This window comes from Patella vulgata, chromosome 3 (genome assembly GCF_932274485.2).
Source record: "Patella vulgata chromosome 3, xgPatVulg1.2, whole genome shotgun sequence".
In the NCBI taxonomy this organism is placed as follows: domain Eukaryota; kingdom Metazoa; phylum Mollusca; class Gastropoda; family Patellidae; genus Patella; species Patella vulgata.
Window position 1 is genome coordinate 3,620,096 of NC_065881.2, and position 17,251 is coordinate 3,637,346.

At 36.2% G+C, this 17,251-nt stretch overlaps 1 protein-coding gene across 3 annotated transcripts; it reads left to right on the forward strand.

Annotated features, from left to right (window-relative positions):
- Window positions 1-15: 15 nt before the first annotated feature.
- On the forward strand, window positions 16-15,758 carry LOC126814674 (putative pre-mRNA-splicing factor ATP-dependent RNA helicase PRP1). 3 transcript variants are annotated; one of them, XM_050539982.2, is made up of 13 exons: window positions 16-172; window positions 830-927; window positions 1,873-2,021; window positions 3,446-3,636; window positions 5,438-5,639; window positions 6,369-6,545; window positions 7,407-7,661; window positions 8,108-8,366; window positions 8,923-9,114; window positions 10,674-10,796; window positions 11,937-12,127; window positions 13,071-13,240; window positions 14,584-15,758. In XM_050539982.2, the coding sequence occupies exons 1-13, from the start codon at window positions 120-122 to the stop codon at window positions 14,705-14,707; spliced, it is 2,184 nt and encodes a 727-aa protein (XP_050395939.1). In that variant the 5' UTR covers window positions 16-119; the 3' UTR covers window positions 14,708-15,758. The 3 variants fall into 3 exon arrangements, with proteins under 3 accessions (XP_050395939.1, XP_050395942.1, XP_050395941.1); XM_050539985.2 differs by lacking the exons at window positions 13,071-13,240; window positions 14,584-15,758 and having other exon boundaries at window positions 8,923-9,130; window positions 9,224-10,796; window positions 11,937-11,963; XM_050539984.2 differs by lacking the exons at window positions 13,071-13,240; window positions 14,584-15,758 and having other exon boundaries at window positions 10,593-10,796; window positions 11,937-11,963.
- The last annotated feature ends 1,493 nt before the right edge of the window (window positions 15,759-17,251 follow it).

Genomic DNA, 17,251 nt, shown 5'->3' on the forward strand with positions numbered 1-17,251 from the left:
ATCCTTGATCCATTCGTTTATACAAGGAGTTATACGTACCAGTGATAACTGTTTCGCTCAGTTTGACGCCATTTTTCTTGTTATTTTAATTTTGGCGTGTGGTAATAAATATATCAAAAATGTCGAAGCGACATCGCATAGATGTTGGCGATGCTCAGCCGAAAAGAAACAGGTATTTTTTAAGATAGTCTTTGCTAAGAAATAAATGTCTTGGTATTTAAATTTGGATCGAAATGTTTGAGTGTTTTGCTTGCTTCGAATTTGCTACGTTTTGTCCCGAGTCTTTTTGGACGAATCAGCTTTGTGTAGGCAAATTAAACTGACCTATGTAGAACATTGATTCTTTAAGAATGAAGTTTACCACAACAAAATTGATGCCATAACACTTTGGAAAATTTGACAACTACATATCCGAGATAATTAGTTTCTCACATTATCGTAAATAAACTGAATAAATAAATAAACGTCACACGTGAATGTTGTATTTAACAAGTTATAACATTTAAACCTCAATAAAAAAAAAAATAGACTGATGTCGGTTCCCTGACTGCATATTTTGTCGAATCTTGATTCCGTAAGCAAAACAATATTCAAATTCAGATACAATAGTATTTCGAACTGACTTTGAAGTAGGCCTATTCGTTATTCTGTGTCAGTTAAAGCTAATAAAATTCTAATCTGTTCTTTGTCTGCTATTCAAAACATTGACTACTTTTATTAATTCGGTGGAAAGATTTATTATTGTTTCTAGAAAACATCAAACTTGACGAAATAAAAAGAAAATATATTTTGATTGTTGTCGACATAGTAAATTTGTTTTTTGTTTCAGAGAAACCAGCCCAGAAGATAAAAATGAAAAGAAACACAAATCTATATTTGAAGAATTTAACATTCCGAGACCAACCATTCAAATGAACCCATTTACAGGTAAAATATTGGGGTTCATCTAGTCGTCATGATAAAACGACTCAGGTGGCGTGATTTTGATTCTCCGCTTATACAATGTACAGTGACAAGGACGGAGTAGAGTCACCTGTCAAGCTTCATGAGGTTTCTCCGGGTTCTCCAGTTTCCTTCCACTACAAAAAACCCTTACACACAAGTGAATTATTGAAAAAATAAATTAAACCTTATTTCAGTCCCAAAATGACCTAGTTTGTGTTCAGTGGACATTATTAAGCCCCATTTCTCTCTCTTTCCCTTTAAAAATAAAATTAAACCCTAAATGAACTTTTGTCGACTGTAAATACTGGTAATGTGAGGTGGGAGAGATTCTGTCATCTATCACTCATTCTCGGTTTCTGGTTGATATTTTACTATCGTACTTGAAATGGGCATCCTGCCTAGAGATAAGGTGGTATGATTTATAGTGACACAATAGAATAGGCGGTCACCTTACAGCATTGTTTTCCTGTACATTCCTTACGTTCTTGTCTGTTGACAAACATTAGTTTTTGTCGTTGAAATGGAATTTAATACCTATACGTCGAAATACGGTTCTTTTACCAACAATAACGTCATGTGGAACCGTATTTTTACTAGTGAAGCCTGTCGGGATTTCCTTCAGCGAGGACGCCCATTGATGGAACTCATGGAGGTAATTAAAGCAGTGATTCACGAAATTTTGAACGGCACACTAAGAAATTGTGCAAAACCATACATTTGTACATGTATGATCCCAATTGAGTATTTACTGGTGTCTACTGATAAGTTCACACATGTGTAGCTGTGTTTTTCTTTATTAAGTTTGAGTCATTCTATGTTTCTATGACCAGTCTCTGTCTACGTTATTTTTTTATGTGTTCCAAGGTGTGCCGTTGGCAAAAAATGACTGAAAACCACTGAATTAAAGTTTGATTTTAATGTTTACAGGTCTACCATTTACACCGAGATATTATCAGCTGTATAACAAGAGATCACAGTTACCAGTATGGGAATATAAAGATAAATTTATGAAGATGATGACAGATCATCAGATGATTGTACTTGTTGGTGAAACAGGTTCCGGTAAAACAACACAGGTAATTAATACATCACAGTTTCCTCTAGTCACGGGATGTCGTAATATAGACTTGTCACAGGATGTCGTAATATAGACTTGTCACAGGATGTCGTAATATAGTCATCATGGGATGTTGTAATATAGACTTGTCACAGGATGTTGTAATATAGACTTGTCACACGATGTTGTAATATAGACTTTTCATGGGCTGTCGTAATATAGACGTTATGTTGTAATACAAAATTATCATCTCTGTTCTCATGAATTTAAATATTGAATATAATATAAAGTTCTTAGCTTTTAAAAATTTACCAGGAGTTAAACCTGAAAATTCTTTTTTTTATCCTTCACTTATTACAATATTATGAAATGTTAAAGATACATTATGGGAGATTAGATAAAGAGATGGCAGTTCTCACTATAATGGTTAAAAACTAATAATGTAATGGCAATTTTGCTGAAAATTTCAGTCAAATTGGTCCACTCTGAACCAAGATTTTAGTGATTGAATTTTCGACCTATTCTCGATCATCATTACTAAAGTCGGTACGATAAAAAACGTAGTCTCGATTATCCATTTCATGATTAAATCATGAATGGAAGTCGAACAGTAAATCGGAACCTAATCCAATAAACATCGCAAGCTAGCGATGACATCGAGAATTGATTATGGTCTGGAAAAGTTAAACATACATTATGCAAGAGCAAAATCTGATTATTGCAAGTCTTAATTTAGGCTTCAGATGTTATAGAAATTATAAATTAGATCTTTATTTAAACAACAAGCCCAAAATCAACTCTGTAGACCCACGGATGGCTCGGCTACAGCTCAGATTTAAATAGGATTTCACTTATTAATTAATTCAAATATGGCGCATCCTGATGAGAATGCGTCAGTTAGATCGAGGCTAAATGATAGAGTGTACTTAGCGAGGCCGCTGAAGAGCGTTTCCGCATGCCATTGAAAACTTTACTTGATAATCGAGATATGTAGGTGGAGTTAACGCCTGTCAATCAAACGATCGGCCAAGGTGAAAGCACATTTCACTACCATTTCTAGTCAAATATTACAACGATGATAACTATGTTCAGAATAAAGTAATTTGACTGAAATTTTCAATATATTCTTCTTTCATCATCTACCTTTGAACTGTTATAGCAAGAATGGCCAATTCTCTATAAAAATATCCCATAATGTATCTTTAATTAATATCTAATTAATAATTTAGATAACATTTCAGGCCTAAAGAAAGACCTGCAATCGGCAGATTTAGCTCTTGCATAATGTATGTTTAATCTATAATACAAATATCGTTATCTATTTTTTAAACATTATAATAACGGCCACCCCTTTATCTAAATCCTAGATAATGCATTATTAAAGTACGATAGTCATGCCTTTTGCTAGAGAATTTTTGGACCTAGTGTTGTTTGTTATTGTAGATACCCCAGTGGTGTTTAGAATGGGTAAGAGCTAGATATAATAAAAAGGGTGTGGCTTGTACCCAGCCACGTCGAGTAGCCGCTATGTCCGTAGCTCAGCGAGTGTCAGAAGAAATGGATATTGGTTTAGGTCAAGAAGTGGGTTATTCTATACGATTTGAAGATTGTACATCGTCTAAAACATTATTAAAGTAAGTTGAATATTTAGTCTAGTTAAGGGTGGTTGGATGACCAAATTGTTACTGTTAGCACTGTATTATAAGGTCTGTCATTGCGTCAACTGGCATGGTTTCGATTCCCTCATTTGTGCGTGACAAGGAGTAGGATCGCTTGTCCAACCTCGTGGGTTTTCGTTTTCTCCCACTGCTAAAGACCCCTACCTGCAAACGTGTGGACGTTAAACCCCATGTACACATTGTTGGGCACGTAAAAGAACCCATGACAGATCAAAATAAGAGTAGGCTGTAGCGCTGTTGTCAGGACAAAATTCCCTTATCACCCAGTATATGGTGTATGCCCGTTTTCATTAGCCCAGTCGGGACAAAACAGTCGTGTCATATCATTTTTATTCGCCCACATTGAAATGTGGTCGTATATTGTCGTCGCCCCCGTCCGTCCATCCGTCCGTCCGGCGTCCACAATTGCTTGTGGACGCTCTAGAGGCTAAAGTTAATATCCGATTGACTTTTAATTTATACACAGTGTTTAAGGTCATGAGACGAAGAAGCCTATTGATTTTCAGCGATTTCCGATAATTACTGCCAGAGTTATGGCCCTTGATCACTTCAAAAAATCTTGTGGACGCTCTAGAGGTCAAAGTTAATATCCGATTGACTTCAAATTTATACACAGTGTTTAAGGTCATGAGACAAAGAAGCCTATTGATTTTCACCGATTTCTGATAATTACTGCCAGAGTTATGGGCCTTGATCACTTCAAAAAATCTTGTGGACGCTCTAGAGGTCAAAGTTAATATCCGATCGACTTCAAATTTATACACAGTGTTTAAGGCCATGAGATGAAGAAGCCTATTGATTTTCAGTGATTTACAATAAATACTGCCAGAGTTATGGCCCTTGATCACTTTGAATAATCTTGTGGACGCTCTAGAGGCTAAAGTTAATATCCGATTGACTTTAAATTTATGCACAGTGTTTAAGGTCATGAGACAAAGAAGCCTATTGATTTTCAGCTATTTCCGATAATTACTGCCAGAGTTATGGCCCTTGATCACTTTGAAAAATCTTGTGGACGCTGTAGAGTCTAAGATTATTATCCGATTGACTTTAAATTTATACACAGTGTTTGAGGTCATGAGATGAAGAATCATATTGATTTTCAACGATTCCGGATAATTACTGCCAGAGTTATGGCCCTTGATCACTTTGAATAATCTTGTGACACTCTAGAGGCAAAAGTTATCATCCAATTGACTTCAGATTGGTACATAGAGTTTAAGGTCTTGAGACGAACAAGTATATTGATTTTCAATGAATCTATATGACTTGAACAGCTTAATCCATGATGTTAAAAGTTTTGTATACTAAACATTAGCATGGGACAGAACTTTATAAAAACCAAACAAATTCTAATGGTTTTCTGATAATTACTTAATGAATTGTTACACATGTACTCTTAATCAGATTTTAATGTATTATAAATGTTTCATTACCGAAAAAAGTAAAAATATGCGACAAGTCTTGTTGACTGCCCGGACGATATAGCTGCTGTGGGCGTATGTTTCGTTGCCTGACAACCTATCTTTTTCGCAGCTAGGAGGTTATAAGGTTTATAATATGAAGAGAAAGAGAGATATGGGGTTTAACATCAACTCAACAAAACTAGGTTATTTCGGGACTAACACACGGTTCAATTTTATTTCCATAATTTGATTGTGCATAGGGGTCTTTAGCAGTGGGAGGAAATCGGAGAAAACCCACGAGGTTGTATATATAAAGAGAATATTGATAATTCTATTTGATGTTTTTTTAGATATATGACAGATGGTATGTTATTACGAGAGGCTATGTCCGACCCTCTATTAGAAGCCTATGGTGTTATAATGTTGGATGAAGCTCATGAACGTACACTAGCTACAGATATTCTCATGGGTTTATTAAAAGAGGTTGCTAGGCAACGAAACGATTTAAAAATTATTGTTATGAGTGCTACTCTTGATGCCGGTAAATTTCAGGTAAGTTTTTGAAGTTGCTAATAGCATGTAGTGTTGCTTTATAATTTTAAAATTTAATTCCCAAAAAAACAAAATCTTCCAAATCTGCTGATTAGCCATATTGTTGAGTATTTCATATACTCAAGAAAATATTTCTATAAATTAGCATGAACTTTATCTGTCTCAACAACTAGGAGCTCAGAGTTTTGATCCTGGCAGAGAAAGTTGAACTGGATTTCTAGCGTGTATGCCAGACAGACGGGACTGGCAAGCCTCCGTGTCTAGTCATTCAGATGGGACAAAAATCTATGACCGTCTTTACATGTTCGGGCACATGTAAACGAAGTTTAGATAGGCAAGGGGTTGCCAGGTCGTGGCAGAATAAAGGACATGGATGTAGAAATAGAGCGAAAATAGTACAATAGATATAATTAGCTGTTTGTTTGATTGGTGGTGATTATATGGTTTTCGTGTTACTGAAGTTTTCTATGGTTTTATTTAGTTATGGGGACCTCAGTTTCTCCAATCAATCAAGCCGCAAAGTCTTAATCTGTCCTGTAATAATCAGTTGCTTTGGCCTATAATACTCAGTTGCTATGACGATTATACCAACAAACCCATTCAACAGTATTCCGTGTGCTTCAACTTATTGTACACAACTTATTATGCTAACTAAATAGTGTTAAACTTGTTTCATTGAGGGTTTTAATTTAGATACGTGTTTAGATATGATGTTATTTTGTTTTCCAGACGTATTTTGACAATGCCCCGTTAATGAGTGTACCTGGTCGTACCCATCCCGTCGAGATATTCTACACACCGGAACCAGAACGTGATTATCTCGAGGCAGCCATTAGAACCGTGATGCAGATACACATGTGTGAAGAACAAGATGGAGATCTATTGTTATTTTTAACGGGACAAGAGGTAGGTTGTTTATAATGGATGAGTTGTTTTTGATTGGACAGGTGGTGGGTTGTTTTTAACGGGACAAGACGTGGGTTGTTTTTGATGGGACAGGTGGTGGGTTGTTTTTAACAGGACAAGAGGTGATTTGTTTTTAACGAGACAGGAGTGGGTTGTTTTTAATGAGACAAGAGGTGGGTTGTTTTTAACGGGACAAGAGGTGGGTTGTTTTTAACGGGACAAGATATGGGTTGTTTATGCTTCGGAAATCACAAGGGTTAAAATATGATCTGAGCAAAGCATGCCGAATTCTTGAAATTCTCACCAGATATTTATCAGAATTTTGTTTTGTAGATGGTGAGTTGTATGACAATTGCAGTACATTAAGATTCCCCTATTCATTTTATGTTTATTTGTTAAATTTAAATTGTTTTTAAATCAAATAAAGTTAGTCTGAAATCTCTTTTCTTTATAAAGCTCAGCAAAATTTTTTAAATCATTAGGCGTTGTGACCTACACTGCTTTATTTAAGAGTGGGGGGGGTCAAATGGTGTGCGCGCTGTATCATATGGTCTGTCATTGAGTCGACTGGTGTGGTTTCGATTCCCAGGTTGTACCTGACAAGGAGTGTCCAATCTCATTGGTTTCTCTGGGTCGTCAGGTTTCCTCCCACTGCTAAAGACCCCAACGCACAAGCAAATACTGAAATAAAATAGAACCATATGCTAATCCCGAAATAACCTAGTTTGTGTTGAGTGGACATCTCTCTCTCTCTCTCTCTCTCCCTCTCTCTCTCTCTCTCTCTCTCTCTCTCTCTCTCTTTATGTAAGAGTTCTCATTGTAAACTTTGACAAATAAATTATAACAAATATTTTCTTGTAGGAAATTGATGAAGCATGTAAGAGAATGCAGAGAGAAGCAGATAATCTGGGTTCCGAGATCGGGGATTTAAAATGTATCCCTCTTTATTCTACCCTACCCCCTAATCTACAACAGAGGATCTTTGAACAGCCTCCCCCTAAAAAACCAAACGGAGCCGTTGGACGTAAAGTTGTGGTATCGACTAACATCGCTGAAACATCGTTAACTATTGATGGTGTGGTATTTGTCATAGATCCAGGATTTGCAAAGCAAAAGGTAAATACGTCAAATGGTTATTTGCTTGATAAAGACGAGAGTATGATCGTCGAAACGTTGCATGTTAATAAACCAGTAATTGTTATTCCATAAATAGTGTTAGTGCATTATTTGTATTTTGGTAAAATATCAGATTTTCAAAACATCAAATTAAAAACATCGTACGTATTCAAAACATCATATTCAAAACATTGTACGTATTCAAAACAACATATTCAAAACATTGTACGTATTCAAAACAACATATTCAAAACATTGTACGTATTCAAAACAACATATTCAAAACATTGTACGTATTCAAAATACTGTATTTAAAACATTGTATGGATTTGAACCATTTTGGGGCAGATATTCCTTTTCCAGATAATTTGTAATTCACCTGAGTTTTTTCAGACATTAATCAATATTAAGAAATTGACCGTTTTATATTTTTAAATTTCCTCTAGGTATACAATCCAAGAATTCGTGTTGAGTCATTGTTAGTTACGGCTATTAGTAAAGCCAGTGCTCAACAGAGGGCAGGTCGAGCTGGACGTACACGACCAGGAAAATGTTTCCGGTTATACACGGAGAAGGCATATAAAAACGAGATGCAACAGAATACGTATCCTGAGATTTTAAGATCGAATCTTGGATCCGTTGTATTACAGTTAAAGAAATTGGGTATCGATGATTTGGTTCATTTTGATTTCATGGATCCTCCAGGTAAGTCAACACAAAAACATAGATGAACTGGGAAATCTACAGTGAGTTGTGGGACTGTTCCCTTTATATTGTCATCAGGGACGGGGAAATCTATAGGTGGCTCAGTATCGGGTTGAAGTGAGATCGTAGGGCCGTTCCCTTTATATAGTCATCAGGGATCGGAGCACAAAATGAGTCTCGGCCATAATTTGATTTAATCTAAAATTGGAGGAGCGAGACTTAGCTTCGACCAACGAGTACGGTGGTTGAAATTATTGCACACATCTTTTCAAACCTTCAAAGGCTAATATCTTCTCTCGCAATAGAGTAATTTGAATGAAATTTTCAAATTATTCATTTTACATTATCTATTTTCGAACTATTAAAGCAAGAATGGCTAGTTCTTTATCTAAATCTTACATAATGTATCTTTAAGTAACAGCACTTATTTTTAAGAAATAAGAGAAAATATCTTGCTCATCAGTGCTAAACAAACATGTCAACAATTGATCAAATTGCAAAATTTTGATTTTCTGGAAGAAACACAGAGTTAAACGTATATTTTGAAATATTTCAGCGCCAGAAACACTGATGAGAGCTTTAGAATTATTGAATTATCTGGCTGCTCTTGATGATGACGGAGAATTAACGGAACTGGGTTCCATGATGGCTGAATTCCCTCTCGATCCACAGTTAGCGAAAATGGTGATAGCTAGTTGTGATTTTAGCTGTTCCAATGAAATTCTCTCCATCACGGCCATGTTATCAGGTAATGTATATGACAGGTGATAATCTAATGTCTAAACTTAACAGATTAAAATAAATTAGATATAGGAAAAATCACGTTAACATGTGAGCCAACCAAAATTATATGACAGGTGATAATCTAATATCTAAACTTAACAGATTAAAATAAATTAGATATAGGCAAAGCCAAGTTAACATGTGAGCCAACAAAAATTAAATTTAGAACAAAATCAAAAAGTTAAAAATGCATTATGTAAGAGTTGAATCAGCCTATTGCAGGTCTTTTTTTACTGGCCTCAAATTATTATTTAGACATTTGTTCACATGACAAGCCTATAATCAACTCTCTAGAGCATCAGATGGCAGAGATTTAAATGGATTTGAAGATCCGCTAAATTAAAAATTTAACGATTAAGTGGATAATTGAGACTTAGTCTTGGTTATCAAGTACCGTTGTTTCGATAATCTACACCAAATCTTCCAACTGTCATACCTTTCGCTCAGTATAAAATAATTTGAATGAAATTTTCAATATATTCATTTTTCATTATCTATTGTTGAACTATTATAACTTTTTCGCAAAATCTTACATAATGCATCTTTAAATAGGTTCTATGAGAATAAAACTGAATTCTACCTTTCATTCTCTATATTAATTTACCGTTAGATCAATATAAATTTGATTGTATTTTACCTGAAATATGTTCATTAGATAGGCTATATGAGAATAAAACGGAATTCTACCTTTCGTTCTACCTGTCGTTCTACCTGTCGTTAAGTTTAGATAAATAAAAATCTGATTGTATATGAGAATAAAGCTGAATTCTACTTTTTGTTAAGTTCATGTTTAGATAAATATAAATTTGATTGTATTTTAACCAAAATATGTTAGATACTAAATCTATTAATAGACATCTACTGGTGCACCGTTTCATTTTGGATTCATACAAAAACACAAAACCAAATATAGTTTGTAAATGATATCGAGAAATACAAACTCTTAGCTATTTGAAACTCTTAGCTATTTGAAATTCTTAGCTATATGAAATTCTTAGCTATTTGAAACTCTTAGCTATTTGAAACTCTTAGCTATTTGAAGCTCTTAGCTATATTTGAATGAGAAGTGTTATAAGGTATACCCTGCCCTGTGCGTAAGGTATGTTACTATTAATAGCTATAAAGATTCCACATGTCATTAAAATTCTTAACTATCTGAATTTCTTTAATAAATGGAGAAATGGTATTAGTTGTTTTTAAACCTAGGCATACCCTGCGAAATATTTTTAATGTTACAGCATTTTAATAGAAAAAATAGGCATACACTGGCTAGTGCATGATGCCAGTTACTAGTAAGGAAACGCTGCCCTGTGCATAATGTCGATTACTAATAATAGCCATTAACATAAAGTCGATAGTGAAATATTTTTTAAACATTAAAAGAAAACTGAGTTTAGTTTAGGCCGGAGGTGCACCAGTTTGATTGAGAACACTTCCTTTTAGTGTATGATGTCACAATGTTTGCTGGTTACTAATGGTGATGGGACGGGTCATCTTGGCCCTACCCACGCCCCTCCCGTTTAGTCCCGCAGTGTTTTGTTAGACCATCGGAAGTAAAGAAGGCCGCTGACGAAGCCAAGATGAGATTTGCCCATGTTGATGGTGATCATCTGACCTTGTTGAATGTCTACCACGCTTTCAAACAGAGTGAGTATATTTATACATCCATTTTATAATATCTGTTCGAATGGTTGCACACAGTCTGTCATCAAGTGGCATTGTTTCGTTCTCTCGCTTGTAGATGGCAAGGAGTAGGGTCGTCTGTCCTCCAGTTTCCTTCCACCGCTAAAGACCCCTATTATTGAAGTAATATTGAACCATGTGTTAGTCCAGAAATGACATTGGATGACACATGAGTGGCCTAGCCATTTGGAGGGGCTAGAAAACTGGTCGCGTAGGTATAAGAAGTTAAGAAGGGTTCGCTTAAATGCGACTGTTCCGTGATTTTTATGTCACCATAGAAATACAAATGACCTGTCCCGAATAGCAGAAAGATAGGACGTTAAATCCCATTTCATTTCTCAAAATCACTAAGAGAAAGATGGACATGGTTCAATTATATTTCAATAATTTGCTCGTGCGTGGGAGGAAACCAGAGGACCCTGAGAAAACCCACAAGGTTGGACAGGTTACCCTACTCCTTTTCACGAACAAGAGGCGAAGTGAAACCACGTCACTTGACACATTGACAGACCTTATGATCCTGCACATTTGTCATTCGGCCACCCTACTATGCTGAATTAATAAAAGTTGTCTATATATACCTCCCCCCCCCCCCCCATTCTATTTCAATGATGGGGTTGGATGGCTGAATGCTTAGTACGTGCGCGCTGTACCATAAAGTCTGTCATTGTGTCAACTGGCGTGGTTTCGATTCCCCGGTTGTACGTGACAAGGAGTAGAGTCATCTGTCCAACCTTGTGTGTTTTCTCAGGTCCTCCGGTTTCCTTCCACTACTAAAGACCTCTACCGGCAAGCTAATTATTGAGATAGAATTGAACCTGTCCAACCTCGTGGGTTTTCTCCGGGTCCTCCGGTTTCCTCCCACTGCTAAAGACCCCTACGCGCAAGCGAGTTATTGAAATAAAAAATTAAACCATGTGTTAGTCCCAAAATGACCTAGTTTGTGTCGATTGGACGTTAAACCCCATTTCTCTCTCTCTCACTCTCAAGCAATAATCAGGCCAAGTTTTAGTTTTAGGTCAATCGGCATTTTCGAAGTGTGCCAATCCCAAGAACACAATTGTCCAAAATGAAGCTAATTTGATTTTTGTTTATCTGTTTCAGACCATGAGGACAACCAATGGTGCTACGATAATTTTGTCAACTTCCGATCTTTAAAGAGTGCCGACAACGTACGACAACAATTGGCAAGGATTATGGATAGATTTAGTTTACGGAGAGCGAGTACAGATTTCAACAGTCGCGATTATTATATAAATATACGTAAAGCTCTCGTATCTGGTTTCTTTATGCAGGTTAGTTTTTACATCTTGTCTTGTCATCTTAATAAATATCGGGGATCACATGGCTAAGTGGGTAAGACGCTGGCTTGCTAGCCTGGAGGTCGGGTGTTCGATCCCTGCATTGGCCGAGAAAGTTCATCCAGATTTTCCAGCGTGGTTCCGCCTTGTCAGTGATGCACGGAGGGCCCGACAATGGCAGCTGTCTAGTCCTTCGGATGATATGAAAAACCGAGGTCCCGTGTATACATTGGAATGCACGTAAAAGATCCCTTGGCAGTTGGAATTCGATATAAGAGTAGGCGATTGTTACGCTGCCCGGGCAAAATTTCCCTCATAGCACACTGTATGGCGTATGCCCGTCTTCATTAGCCCAGGTTAGGAGCAGAACAGTAGGACGTTAAACCCCATTTCATTTCATTTCATAATAAATATCTAAATAATAATTTATATAACTTTTAAAGCCAAAAGAAAAACATGCAATAGACAATCTGATTAAAACACAGATCCTATTTCGTTTCGTTTTACTTGTCTTTACTACACTAGGATCTGGAAGAGTTGTTATATACGCCGCCTTCTGGTTAATGTGAGGGATTAGCCAATGAAATGGTCTGTTGCGTCGAATTCTTGGCGTGCGATGCATGGAACTGTGTGTAAACCACTAGAAACATCAATGCTGATTGGTTAATCAATGTCTTGACATCAAAGGGTCAAAAGCCGTCTGTATGACCTCTGACACCACCTCCCACTACAATCAGTCAGATCTTTATGTAGTGTAGGCCATTGAAAGTATAAGAAACGAAACGAAATATAGATCTGTATTTTAATCTGATTGTGCAATAGGCAGATTTAGTTCTTACATTATCTTTAATGCTTGTTGGGCATCCATGTTATTTTAATCTGTGTAAAATTGTTATTTCCATGGTAACAGAATCTAGGTTGTGTTTTATAATTGTAGGTTGCCCATCTAGAAAGAACAGGACATTATTTAACAGCTAAAGATAACCAGGTTGTCCAACTACATCCATCGACGGTTTTAGATCATAAACCCGAGTGGGTTATATATAACGAGTTTGTATTAACAACTAAAAACTATATACGAACAGTTACAGATATAAAACCAGAATGGTATGTTTACATTATTTATATTCCATGTTTATTCATTCTTTGAATGGGGTAGCCATTGTGGCTCAGTGAGTATGCACCATTCTCGACTACGACATTTTTTTTGCAGTGATTTGAACAGTCTTCGTTTTCTCAGACACATTTCTGGTAGCCCTACTGGCGATTGTGGTCCCGTCTTTGAAGACTCTGGATATTTTCTTTTAATTTGCCCCTTACATCCAGATTCATGATCTGTGACAATAACAAAACTTTCATAACTGTATCAAAATTTATTATTTGGAACTGAAGACCTGCACTATTCTGGATAAATGTTTTCTGTACTCCATAACTTCCTTGACATCTCCAGGGATCCACGGTGGCTAAGTGGGAAAGATGCTGGCCCGCTAGTCTATAGGGTGCAGGTACAATCCCAGTGTTGACCAGATTTCCGGCGTGGTTTCCTCTTGTCAGTGGTGCAGGATGGAAGGCCTGACAAGGACAGCTGTCTTGTCATTCGGATGGGACAAAAAACCAAGGTCCGGTGTACTCTATGTATATTTGTGTTCACAGGGGATTCATTAGGGCCCTGAGGTGAGGTGATGCCTGTCGCTAGGCGAGTGTGAGACTCGATCACTAACCTGGAGCTCTCATTTACTTTTATTATACGATCCCTGAGGATTTATTGGGGCCATGGGAGTGTGGTGGTTCACTAACTACGAGGTCCTATTTATATTTATTATATGTTCACTGAGGACTCGGGAGAGGTGATGAACGTGGGCTTAGTGAATGTGGTGTTAGCTCACTCAGCAGGAAATCCTGGGATTCAGTCTGTTATAATATAGCTGAGATATTGCCTATCCAGTTTTAGTTGTGCAGGACTGAGTATAGTCGTTCGAACGGGGTGATGTGAAAGTAGGCCGTTGAGCCGCTGCCCAGGCAAATTTTCCCTCATTATGGGAGATTCGATAACGAGTTGGCAGTTCTCACTATATTAATATTAGTTAAAAACTAGATAATGTAAAGGCAATTTGCTGAAAAATTTCATTCAAATTGATCCACTATGAACCAAGAACTAAGCGATCGAAATTTCCACCTAGCCTCAATCATTACTAAAGTCAGTACGATAAACAGCATAGTCTTGATTATCCATTTAATCGTGAAGTAAAGTTATGCAGTAAATCGGCTCACAATCCACTAAAGATCGCAGGCTAGTGATGCCATCTAGAGTTGATTATGGTCAGGATAGGTTAATTAATGTCTAATTAATAATTTAGATAACATAAAGAAAGGCCTGCACTAGACAGATTTAGCTCTTGTATAATGTATGTTTAATAAAGATAACGTCAATTTGTTATTTTATTTTACAGGTTAATAAAGATAGCCCCACAGTACTACGATATGTCCAACTTCCCCCAATCAGAAGCCAGGCGAATTCTTGAGAGAATTATTGCTAAATACGAAAACCGACAGAACTCGGAACAACAACAATAAAAAACAATTTAATCAAGTGGTGGTGATGAATGACTTTTTGTACCATATATGTGGATGTGAATTGTTTCAATAATATTCTGTAATGGATATAATACACCGGACTCTATTCTATGGAATACAATTACTGACTGACATGACAACTAGCTTTCTCTGACTCCGAATTCACAAAGTATTCAAGAATTGACTCAACTTTCAATCATTTTTTATTAGAAATATCTTTGATCCAGAATTAGAAACTTTGCACATAGTTTCTTATTGATGTATTTGATACCTTAAAACAACGAAGGTTTTATAAAGGGCTATATTTTAGTTAAAATAAGGTGAATAGTTTTGAGTAAATTCTTTGCGAACTCTGTGACTGGTCTCTGGTTGGCATCGATTTTCCTGCTTGTACGTGACAAGGAGTAGGGTCGCCTGTCCAACCTTTTGGGTTTTATCCAGGTCCTCCGGTTTCCTCCCAGTGCTAAAGACTCCTACGCAAAGTGAATTATTGAAATAAAATTGAGCCATGTGTTAGTCCCGAAATGACCTAGTTTGTGTCGAGTGGACTTTAAACCCCATCTCTCTCTTTTTAGTGTTTATTGGACAAATGATACAATTATGAAATATGATGGGATATTATTTATTTGCCGTGTTGTTCAGTGGTTACTAACTAGGAAGTGTTAGGTTCACTCCCGATAGAAGCCGAGAAAGTTTTCTCAGTTGGAATATGAAATAAGATTAGGACGCAGCCCACTGCATGGTGTATGCCTGGGCCCTTATTTACGAAAACTTAATTAAGATACAATCGAAACTTTAAGAAATACTGCAATTCGATTGGATGACCAGTAAAATCAATTTGCATATATCCAATGAAGTTGCAGTATTTCTTAAAATTTCGGTTGTAACTTAGTTTAAGTTTTCGTGAATAAGGGCCCAGTTATCTCGCGTTGGTGCAGAAAGGTACTATGTTAATGAGGGAGGCTATCTGAAGATTTTTATTCCAAAATGTGAAAGCTATTGAATTGAAAATAATACAAGTAGTTAGGAAATGTAATAAACAAGGGAAAACTAGCATTAAAAAAAAGTTGTTGCCAGGGTAACACATTTTGTGGGAAAAAATTATGAAAAACGTGGGTACACTATATTTCTGGAACTAATTAAGATATCTTCGTCAAATTTACAGGATATATAAACTAATATCTACCACAGAATCAGACAGAAAGCAATTTGAATTATCAATAATATTTCAAAAGTTATCAAAATATTTCTCCAGACAAAATATTGTGGTTAGGCAAATGTTTTGAACACCATTTTCCAAGAAACTATTAAAATTATAGAGAAAAATTCTCTGTCTGGTTTTAGAGTTATCATTAAGGAATAAGCAGTCCGAAAATGAGACATTTATCTTTATTAGTGCCAGATATATGGTGTACCTACGTTTTTCATACTTTTTCCCAAAAAATGTGTTACCCTGGCAACAACTATTTTTTCTTTATTTTTAATGTTAGTCTTCAATTCACTAGCTTTAGAATTTTAGAAAGCATTTTTCAGGTAGCCTCACCCTTTAACCGCAATTTAATATCTACATACATGTACATGTAAAATGAAATTGAATGAATTTAAAGATTATATGAATTTAAAGAACAACAATAATAAGATTAATTATTGATGTGTCTAATTGTGTATATTTATATAATGTCCTGTTATTTATCATATTGATATCATTGTTTGATAAAAACTAGAGAATTGTATTCCATAGAACAAGTCCTGTTGGTTTCATCCATTCGTCTTTCTCTACTGTGAGCTTGATTTGGTCTCTTTCACCCTCAGATGATGTTCCATCGTGATTCCCCGGTTGTACGTAATGACAAGGAGTAAGGTCGTCTGTCCAACCTTGTGGGTTTTCTCCAGGTCCTCCGGTTTCCTCCCACTGCTAAAGACCCCCTACTCGCAAGCAAATTATTGAAATAAAATTAAACCATCTTTTAGTTGACAGATTTTGAATTCATCATATCTTCGTAAATACTGAAAGGAATTGAACCATTTTTTGGACTGATATTCATTCCAGAAACCAGACTTTTATAATATTTAGGGATTTATAGTTTCCTAAATAACTTTAGAGACCTTAACATAGTATGTATGTATATATATATATATATATTATCTTGGGTGTATATGCCAGTATGTCAACTCCAGGAAACACTGTATTAGGCCAGGCCTAGTATATTAGTCTCCACACTATCTAAACTATTATCTATGACTGTCGTTTATCTGCCTGTTCAGGGTTGGTGGCTACACTAGGGGCTGTCCCGAGACTGAAATTTGGTGTATAGGGGTAGCTCGGACCGGGGAGTATCGTACTCTTGTTGGCGATGGCCCACCACTTCCGGTTTATGGCTCTACCCGTGCCACGTCGAGTCGAAACCGCTAGTTACTGATAAACCAAAATAAAGATAAGTTTATAATGCATGAATATATTGTATACGATATGTTTTTTATTAATGGTTGAGTATCGCGTGTAAATAGTTAAATCATGTTAATTTAGATGATTGTTTATGATTA